The sequence below is a fragment of the Rutidosis leptorrhynchoides genome, unplaced genomic scaffold (genome assembly GCF_046630445.1).
Source record: "Rutidosis leptorrhynchoides isolate AG116_Rl617_1_P2 unplaced genomic scaffold, CSIRO_AGI_Rlap_v1 contig577, whole genome shotgun sequence".
Taxonomy (NCBI): Eukaryota; Viridiplantae; Streptophyta; class Magnoliopsida; order Asterales; family Asteraceae; genus Rutidosis; species Rutidosis leptorrhynchoides.
Window position 1 is genome coordinate 1,252 of NW_027266798.1, and position 10,199 is coordinate 11,450.

Consider the following 10,199-nt stretch of genomic DNA (forward strand, 5'->3'; position numbering starts at 1 on the left):
TGGACGAAGAACAATATTTACTCGGTTAGAAGCGGATACTACGCTGCTCTTGAAGCATCCTCCAGTAGCAATGCTGCCTCTCGCCTTCACAGGTTCTGGGCTCTTATCTGGAAACTCCCGGTCATGCCAAAACTGAAACTCTTCCTTTGGAGGGTAGGACACCAAAGCCTGGCTACTAAGGACACAATGAGGTCTAGAGGTATGTCATCCAGCCCCTTCTGCCCTGTATGTGAGAATGCTACTGAAAACCTGGCACATCTATTCTTATCTTGTCACTGGTCGCGTGAGTTTTGGTGTTTGCTATTCCCTGGGTTGGATCGAAGCAGCTGACATAACGAAAACCTCTTCAGCTGGTACCTTAGAATGGCCGATCTGCTGAGCTCGAATCAGTGGACTTTGCTTAATATAGCCCTCTGGGTGATATGGAAAAATCGAAACGACTCGTGGTCCAAAGGAAGCTGCTCCAGGCCGGCTTCCTCGGCCCTGCTTGCAACCCATTTCTTCCAGCAATCAGTCATTCTTAATGCCAATCGTTCCGCCTTTCTTGCACCTCATCCTACGAAATGGAGTCCTCCTCCTACTGGTTTTCTGAAAGTTAACACGGACGTTGCGCTCTTCCGGTACTCTGGTTGTTGGGGCCTTGGGGCTGTAATCAGAGATTCCTCAGGATCATCAATCTGCTATCAATCGAAATTCGAGCATGGCTTGATGGACATCAGTCTTGCCGAAGCTTCAGCTCTTCTAATGGGAGTTCTCCTGGCTAGATCGATGGGCTTAACGCATGTTTTGTTCGAATCCGATGCGCTTATGTGGTAAATGATGTTAATATCATTGGCCACTGCTTTCTGTCGTGTAGGGATATCATAGGAAAGATTAAAAGCTTAATTTCCTCTTTTGTATCTTGCAAGTTCATCTTTGTGCCGAGAGCGAATAATCAGCTTGCCCATAGCATAGCTAATCTAAAGAGCAATGGGCAGGGTAGATTATTAGCTTCTCTGGTGATTGTAGCCGAAAATGATTTAGTCTAATACAACCCCTCTGTTCATCAAAAAAAATCTAAACACTGTAGATAGTACAGTACCTAAAATTAATAGTTCTATGGACTAATTTTTTTTAATATAAAGTTGCAATTTCATTAGATTAGAATTAAATATTACATAAAATCATAATTATAATTCGATAAAATTGTTAATTGTTAAGTATTTAGAATATACTTAACAAACAATCTAAAATAATAAATAAAAACAACGATGAGATTAAGTAGGGTCTGCGCCTCTTCACGATTAAGGTGCGACAGTAAATTCTGATGAATCTAATTCTGACATATTTATCAGATAACCATGCCGATTCGACCATGGATTCAGCGCAACTCTTAACGCGGTCATCGCTGTTATTCGGACAAGATTAAAAATACCTTCTTGATATCCCATCGAGTTCTTAACATAATTTGGACGTAAAAAATCCATATTTCAAGAAAGTCACTCCAAATAGACAGATTCAATCCACAATTCCAATATGAAAGTGATAAAGATCGATGTCTCAACTGAAGGTAATGCCTCCGATGAGAATAGACCAACTTCCAAAATTGATCCAAAATTGAAATCAGAAACCACACAAACTTTCCAAACACCAATCTATGTTTGAAAACATATTAAAACGCTCAAAGCCAGTTTAAGTAACACTCCTTGCCAATAGACTTTCATTTATTATCGAAAAACAAAATATAAAAATACATCTAAAATTATTGACTACCTCAACACAATCATCCCATGAAACAGAAACCATCGAAATCCCGTCTTTGAATCTTGAAATCGACCACTTCTTCTCCACCTTACCTACGGTTATCAATGATGGTTGCCGTTGATAACAAACAAGTGGACACAAACTAAATTTGATGAAGAAATCCGTAGTCACCGAATCCGACTTTTAAGTAAAAAATGGATAACGACAAATTCGAATCATATTAAATTTTTTTTATTAACAAGTAAATATATTCTGCCGCCGCCGTTGAAAGAGGTGGACAGCGGTGGAAAAAAAAATAAAAATATGTGTATTGAGAGGGTGGGAGAAATTATTGTTGTGTTACCTTTCCAAAAGAAAAAGATATTATTAGGATGGATGATGAATTTTTTCCTAAAAAAGAAGATTTTATACAATCATATACCACAGATAATGTTAACAAAGATTTGGGATATTAAAAAAAAAAAAATGGGATTTTGGATATGAGATTTCCTGAGGACTTATTGAAACCTATTTAAGGGATTTTTTTTATTTTTTTAATTCATATTTAAGGAATTTTGTTTTCCTTTTGAATTTAATTTAATCATTATCTGTGTTTTATAAGAATAAGAGAGAAGAGATAATTAGGATTAATCCGTCGATTATCTTATATTGTGTAAAAGAAAAAAATAATAAATAAATTCATATTAGAAGTAACATTTTAACTCTCCCAATCCAAATCCGATTTCATTTAATTTAATATTATTTTCAATATCTTCAAATCATTATCGAACTTAAATACCCAATCCGATAATGACTATACCAGATATTATAGTACAACAACGTTAAAATCATTATCCAACTGCACAAAGGTAAAAAGACTAAACAGTATATATACAGTAGTACAAAGTGATCACATCACATTCACAACAGAAACAGAGCATAATATATTCTTACGAAAGAAAAACAACAACAAAAGAAGACATGGCAACGTCATCATCATCGACGAAAGAGGCAGTCCTCGTCACCGGAGCTAACGGCTTCATCGGCTCATGGGTCGTCAAAACCCTTTTGGAGAATGGTTACACCGACATCCATTGTTCCATCCATCCTTCCACCGATCCTTCTCATCTTTTCTCCTTCCTCGACCCTTTTCCCGAGGCCAAACTCTCCATCTTCAGGGCTGACCTCCTTGACGCCGCCGCGATTTCCAAGGCCGTAGAAGGCTGCGCCGGCGTCTTCCATGTCGCGTCTCCTTGTACATTGGAGGATCCCAAAGACCCGGAACTCGACCTCATTCAGCCGGCGGTACAGGGTACTCTGAATATGCTTCGAGCTGCCAAGGAGTTCAATGTCAGGCGCGTGGTGGTTACGAGCTCTATCTCTTCGCTCATTCCTAACCCAAAGTGGGATGAGAACAAGGTTATTGATGAAACTTCCTGGACTGACACCGATTTCTGCAAGTCTGTTCAGGTATTGTATATATCTCCCTAACCAATCAAAATAATTTTGATTTCTATTCATAATTCAGCTTATTAAAATCGTTCAATTGTGGTTTTCTGTCTGTGATAATCTCCTAGATTTGATTTTATATCATCAAAGTTGGTTTTTAAAACTCTTAATTACAATTGATCAAACGGTTATACTTCTCTCTATGTAATTACAATTGATCTCTAACAAGTTCAATTTTGTGACTGTATTTTAGCTAATGATCTATCTTTTATACTGCTTTAAACTCTAGTTTATTTTCCGATTTAATCATACTTTTTTTTATATCTCTCGTTTGATCACAATTTATATGATTTATAGTCCACCATCTAATGGTTAATTATCTGTTTCTTTTTCTTATCAGAAATGGTATTCATTGTCCAAGACACTTGCCGAGATAGACGCATGGAAATTTGCTAAGGAAAACGGATTGGATATGGTGACAATCCACCCATCAACTGTTTTGGGTACAATGTTGCAGCCTGGTTTGAACGCTAGCAGTGCCGTGTTGCTTCAGCTATTGCAAGGATCCAACAACCCTCAAGAACATCAATGGCTCGGCGTTATTGACGTTAGAGATTTAGCAAAAGCTCAGCTGTTGCTCTTTGAATCACCAGCGGCTTCTGGTAGATACCTTGCCACCAACGGTATCTATCAATTTAGCGAATTTGCTCTCAAAGTCTCCCAACTCTTTCCCGACTATCCAGTCTACAGGTTTGAATTTTGAATTTTTTTCGACTTCGTTTCATGTTTGTTTCTAAGAGCATATGTTTGACTTGAATTGCGTATTTACAGGTTCACGGAGCTCACAAACCGTGGCATTGTTTCCTGCAAGGATGCGGCCAAGAAATTAATTGGCCTTGGGCTTGTATTCACTCCACTTGAAGAAACTATCCTTGAATCTGCACAGAGTCTAAAAGCTAAAGGCTTACTATCACAATAGATTATTGGAATGGAATGCTGCTAAGGATTTATAGGTTTTTTTTTATTATTATTAGTATTTGCTAGTTGACAGATGTTTCTCTTTGCTTTTCAGAAGTATACTAAACAATATTAGTATCTCCAAAGTTTATCATTTGTTTTTCTAAAAAATATTTTTAGTTTCGATATAATGATATGATTTTGCCTCTACATTTTGATTCACCGAATGCATTATTACGCGCTAATATCATATCATACATGTCTGAGATTGTAAATATGTGTAATGTAGTCTTGTTGAGGTGAATCTTTTTTACCTAAACCATCTACCAAATCATAAAAAAGGGCTCAATTTTTCAGATGATTAAAAAGCACATGGATGATGGGGGTCCAAATTTGTTAATTAGGTGTTCTCACCTTCACATTCAAGGGAAAAGGCTTGATATCTTTATTCTCACTCATCTCTTATTAATATATTGTTCTTCTTGTTCAATGTTCATAATCATAACTTTTCCTTTTCATTGGCATCTCTCTCAGTTTCTTCCCTTAAAGGTTTTTGAAGGACCACTGTTATGTTGTCCATACTCCTTTCCCAATTATTTCTCTCTGTTCTATCTCTAAAATTTCTTAATCTGAATTTGGTTGTATTATTGTATTTTAATTAAGTTTGCAAAGCCACGTGATTGGAAGACCTTCAAAGGTTTTATTGAGTAGGGTCAATGTTACCCTTTACCAGGCAATCGCGGATAATATTAATACCATTAAACACTTGAAATTACTAATTAGCTTCACATAACTCTGTATTTGCCAAACACTTATCTCTTGTCTCCCTATGTTTAATTTTTTTTAAAGCCCACCAAACAATGCATGTGGCTTTGCATCATCTTCTCTGCCCCCTTGTTGTTGCTTCTATTTTGCAAGGAAAGAATCTAGAGAGAGATTGAGAGAGAGAGATACTTATAATGATGGAGCTTCATCTGGCATTCCATGTGCATATATCAGATTGACCCACTTCCCATTATTTTACACTCTCTGGCTTTTTTCTCTCTTCAAATCCAACCAATCCTCAAAATTTGTACTCTGTATAAATACCCTGCTTCTTTCATTGAACAAAATATAATTTCTTTAACTGTCTGCAATGAACAGTCCTACATCTTGTGGCCGAACATGGTATAAAGTCTTAAACTTTTGATTACCCTGTAATGTTTTTATTCCTTCTCTTTATTGGGTTTTGATCAAAATATGATTTTTCTTTTTTGAAGGTGTATTAGTGAAGATTCATTAAGAAGATATGTTCAGTTTGCAAGTGAGAGCTGCATACAAGAGTTGCTGTCTGCTTCAGACAGGTTTGGTAATGGAAATGATGGATGGAAGGTTCTAACACTTGGTAACGGCGTTGAGATGTCTAAACGGAGGTCGGGTTCGTTTCACACGTTTCGGAGCCGGTGGATTCTCCGATCAGTGTCTCCCAAGCAATTTATCATGGTTGCTAATGCCATAGATGCTGCAAAGGTGACCACCAATTCATCATCTTTTCTCTAGTGGCTGTGGATTTTTTTAAAACACCCCAATTTACTATTTAAATCTAGACGATAAGTTATTTATTTTATAAATCTTATAAGCAGTAGTTGTGCCAAATTTACATTTCTGGAATGGGATATGTGAATACTGGGATTGGATCATATTTTTAGTACTAGTTAGTCGTTCCTAGTAATAAATATAAACCAGAAGTGCATTGAAAATGGAAGTTAATGGAGATGGGTAATATCTATATGAGGAAAAGAATGCAAGAGCACGTTACTTAGATTTAAGAGAGTATAAATTGATTAAAAAGAAAACTTTTGTCTTAAGCTATGTCTATTATTGAGGATTTTAATATTTGTGGGGACAGCAATGGGACACAGGCTTAATGGAAGCGAGGTACATCAAAGATCTTGAAGATAACCTCAGCATAATTCGCCTAAGATTCGGAGAAAACTCAAGGCCTGTCTTTAAAAACAGAGAGTTTATCGTCTATGAACGACGAGAAACCATGGAAGACGGAACCATGGTGGTGGCAATAGCTTCACTGCCCAAGGAGATAGCTGCTGGTTTACAATTACCAAAGCAAAACAATGCAATCAGAGGATTATTGCTGCAATCTGGATGGGTTGTGGAAAAGCTTGAACATGATTCTTGTATGGTCACTTATGTTGTACAGGTATATACACCAACTACTCAAAAAATTTAACAAATAAATATTACAAATGGAAACTGACATTTTATTTTTTATTTTTATATATAGTTGGATCCTGCAGGATGGGTGCCAAAGTGGCTTGTAAATCGGCTTAATATGAAACTGGTTATGATCATTGAAAAACTTAGGAAATTAGCTCTTGCTTGTCCTACAGCTGATACTGATCACCACCTATAAAAAGTAAATATATTTGTACAATGGGATTATCTACTCTACTGATGTGTATATAAATGAATATCAGTTTCTTGTGTAATACTCCTCATCCTATGAGGCGGCGAAACTGTACAAGCTCAGACACATGGAATGGATGCTACGTTTTCACACGACATAAAACAACTTCAAATACCATAAAAATAAAAAAACTTGAGAGCTTTTGTTAGATAGTTAAGATGATAGTCTTCATTTAAAAAGTGTGATTAAGCTAAAGTTTGCCAGTTACAATGTATGAGGAAGATTCTAATTTAATGAGAATCCAATTTCCATCATGCCTTCGAAACAGAACAAGAGCTCTCTCCTACTCAATCTCTTTCTCTCTGAAATTTTCTCCATATCCAAACAACCTTGAAAAGTTTCAAATCATTGATATAAATCGCAATTTTATGGATGTTGTCATTAATAGAAATAAATCCAAAGTGCACACTGCAATTAGGAAATCTCATCTAGAACTTCTGATATATTATGGAAGTTCAAGTCTTCCAGTCTATGATCGATTCTGTAAAGAACGACCAATCTCTTGGAGTTTTCCTTTTCCTTCGAGGGGCGATTTTCATCCTTTGCATCAGTATGAATCTGCTAGTTTTGCAGAACCAGAGACGAGGGACTCAACTTGGGAAGCTATTTAACAATCATAGAGCATGATCTCAAACAAGCCTACAAGTCGGGATGATGTTTAGCAAGCTTACAAGTCGGAACTTAACTTGAGAAGTTAAAGAAGACTACAACTTGGGATGATATCAAACAAGTCTACAAGTCGGGAAGATATTGAACAGGCCTATAAGTCGGGTCTCAACTTGAAAAGCCGCTAAACAAGCCTACAACTAGGGATTTTATTAAACAAGCCCAACATGCCGAGAAGATATTGAACAATCCTACAAGTCGGGGACGAAACGCTGCTAAACAAGCCTACAGCTACAAGACTGGATGATATTCGACAACACTACAAGTCGGGAACTCAACTTAAGAAGCTATTTAACAGCCCTACAACTCGGTATTATGTTAAACAATCTTACAACTCGGTAATTTCTTCACCTACACAACAAGACTAGACAAGGAAGAAGAGAGAGAAGCTTTTCATCTGACCTCTAGTTTTCAATGGTGATGACAATTGACATCAGCATATACCTGTGTTCGCTGGAAAAAGTATAAGAATAGAAAGCCCAGACAAAAATGTCCAACGGTCTCATGAATTTAAAGCCCATACATAGCACGACCACCAACTGATTTATCAGACCTCTGCCTGTGACAGTCCCCCAACGCAAACGCAGAGAGAGATGGGAATGATGATGATGGAGCCTGGAAGAGAAGAAGAAGAAGAAGAGAAAGAATGGTTGTTATTAGAGTTAGAATTAGGGGAAGCAGAAGAGACTTTCAATTCGGAGAAAGCAGTGTGCAGCCATGGCCTCTTCATGATGCCTCCCAACAACTGGGACCCACTCTCCCAGTCTCTCTCTCGTCCTTTGACCCTTCTTCTTCATCGCCATGATTCTCCTCTCGCCAGCCCCAATCCTGTAGATGTAATGGTTCGCATTTCGCATCCTTCTCACGCGCTTCACTCTCTCCATGTCCACGTACACGCGCCTCCTCGCTCTCTCACTCCTCAGCACAAACATACTTTGCTGGTTAGTAAACTAAGTTTACATTTTTCTGCTTCTAGTCTGATGGGTTTTAGTTATTTGTAAACGTTTGATTGATTGGAAATGGGGTTATTTTGTGATTTGATTAAGCGGGCTGATGTGATTTATTAGGGTCAGGTAGTGAGGATGCTGCGTTTATCAGCTAATGATGAGATGAATGTGAGAGAGTTTAGAAAGATTGTGGAATCAAAGCATGATGATGAAGAAGGAGAAGCTGAGTATTTGAGGAGTTTCAGTGGAAGAGTGTTTAGGTCTCCAACTTTGTTTGAGGATATGGTCAAGTGCATCCTCCTCTGCAATTGCCAGTATATCTCTTTCACTCATGCACTTCTTTTCTTCGGTTAGTTAGCTTTTTTGAATTTGCTGGTCTTCATCCAAGCCAAAATATAGTCTTGTGGTTTCGCGACTGTAAACGAGCCTTTCCATTTCTGCTCAAGTTGGTGTTCACATTTTGGATGGTATGGGAGAGTTGGGTTAATAAAGTAGCTATTTTCTAACAAATTTACACTGCCATTTGTTGCAATAAAAGTTAAATTTGTGGGCGATTCACTTCCATTAGAAACCAATAAGTGAGGTATTGGTGATTGTATGTTTAAGCATGATTCGTGCATATCTGCGGATTGTTAGGGCAACAGCGTCACTGTGTTCAAGTTAAATTTGTTCTTTTTTTCACTTCATATTTAGGTATTAGACAGTAACAAATTTAAGTATCTAGGTGGCCGAGGACCTTGAGCATGGCTAAGGCATTATGTGAGCTTCAATGGGAACTGCATCATCAATCATCTGCTGTATCGACGATCGAAGCTGAAAATGTGAATTCTAAGAGCCTAAAAGATGGGACAAAGAAATTTATTCCAAAAACCCCAGCAAGAAAAGACGTGAAGAGAAAGCGCAGGCCATCTAAAATAGCCAAGAAGCTGTCGGCTGAGTTTTCAGTGAACGAGGTTGAGATTCAAGCTGACGCACATTTTAAAGTAGATAGTGAGAAGATAATGATGCATTCAACATCTAATCTTCAGTTTTCAGATGGAAAAGGACTATGCGTTAGTGATAAGACTGGCAATTTTCCTTCTCCAAGTGAGCTTGCAAACCTCAGTGAAACTTATCTGGCAAGACGCTGCAATCTGGGCTATAGAGCTGGCCGTATAATTAAACTTGCCAAGGACGTTGTTGAAGGTAGGATTGATTTGAAATATCTTGAAGAAGTTTCTTTAGAAGCCAACATCTTGAACTATGACAAGTTGGCTGAGCAATTGAGGGAAATTGATGGATTTGGACCTTTCACGTGCGCTAATGTGCTCATGTGTATGGGATTTTACCATGTGATTCCGTCTGATTCAGAGACTATTAGACATTTGAAGCAGGTAATCTCGTGTTACTCTACCATTTCAAATCGAATACGTGTATATTTTGGTGTACAGTACTTATTACTATGATTTGTCATTGCAGGTTCACTCGAGGAATTCAACCATTCAAACGATTAAAGAAGATGTAGAAATGATATATAAGAAGTTCGAGCCTTTCCAGTTTTTGGCATATTGGTACTTCAGACATGACCCTGGTGTTATTTTATCGATTCACTTCCCTAGTTCGATTTACTCACTTGTGTCGTTCTCACAGGGCGGAAATCTGGAATTTTTACGAGATAAGGTTTGGCAAGCTGAGTACAATGCCTCAAAGCGACTATAAACTTATAACTGCTAGTAAGATGAAAAGCGAAGCTAATTCAAGTTCTAGTGACGTGAAAAGTAAAGCGAATTCAAGATGTAGGATTAGGACTGGAAAGAAATGTACTTATTTAAGTTAGTTTAGGCTCTGATTATAGCTTTTAACTGGCTAATTAGAAGTCAGGTGTTGCTCTCTGAATGGCATCATGGCAAAGACGCGGCTTGTACTTCTCACTCATTCTCTATTTTATTTTTTTGTGGTGATTTGGTCCTTTCCTAGTTAATATAATCCCATTTCCCCCCTTTATTATTTATAGC

At 37.6% G+C, this 10,199-nt stretch overlaps 3 protein-coding genes across 3 annotated transcripts; all 3 read left to right on the forward strand.

Moving 5' to 3' along the window:
- The first annotated feature begins 363 nt into the window (after positions 1 to 363).
- On the forward strand, positions 364 to 1,028 carry LOC139884606 (uncharacterized). The gene is made up of 2 exons (XM_071868623.1): positions 364 to 812; positions 857 to 1,028. Exons 1-2 carry the CDS (start codon positions 364 to 366, stop codon positions 1,026 to 1,028), a joined length of 621 nt encoding a protein of 206 aa, XP_071724724.1.
- A 1,675-nt stretch (positions 1,029 to 2,703) lies between these two features.
- Positions 2,704 to 4,150, forward strand: LOC139884605 (cinnamoyl-CoA reductase 1-like). Its single transcript, XM_071868621.1, has 3 exons — positions 2,704 to 3,192; positions 3,572 to 3,921; positions 4,003 to 4,150. Exons 1-3 carry the CDS (start codon positions 2,704 to 2,706, stop codon positions 4,148 to 4,150), a joined length of 987 nt encoding a protein of 328 aa, XP_071724722.1.
- A 1,113-nt stretch (positions 4,151 to 5,263) lies between these two features.
- Positions 5,264 to 6,538, forward strand: LOC139884607 (uncharacterized). The gene is made up of 4 exons (XM_071868624.1): positions 5,264 to 5,295; positions 5,388 to 5,637; positions 6,017 to 6,325; positions 6,410 to 6,538. The coding sequence occupies exons 1-4, from the start codon at positions 5,264 to 5,266 to the stop codon at positions 6,536 to 6,538; spliced, it is 720 nt and encodes a 239-aa protein (XP_071724725.1).
- Positions 6,539 to 10,199: the final 3,661 nt, after the last annotated feature.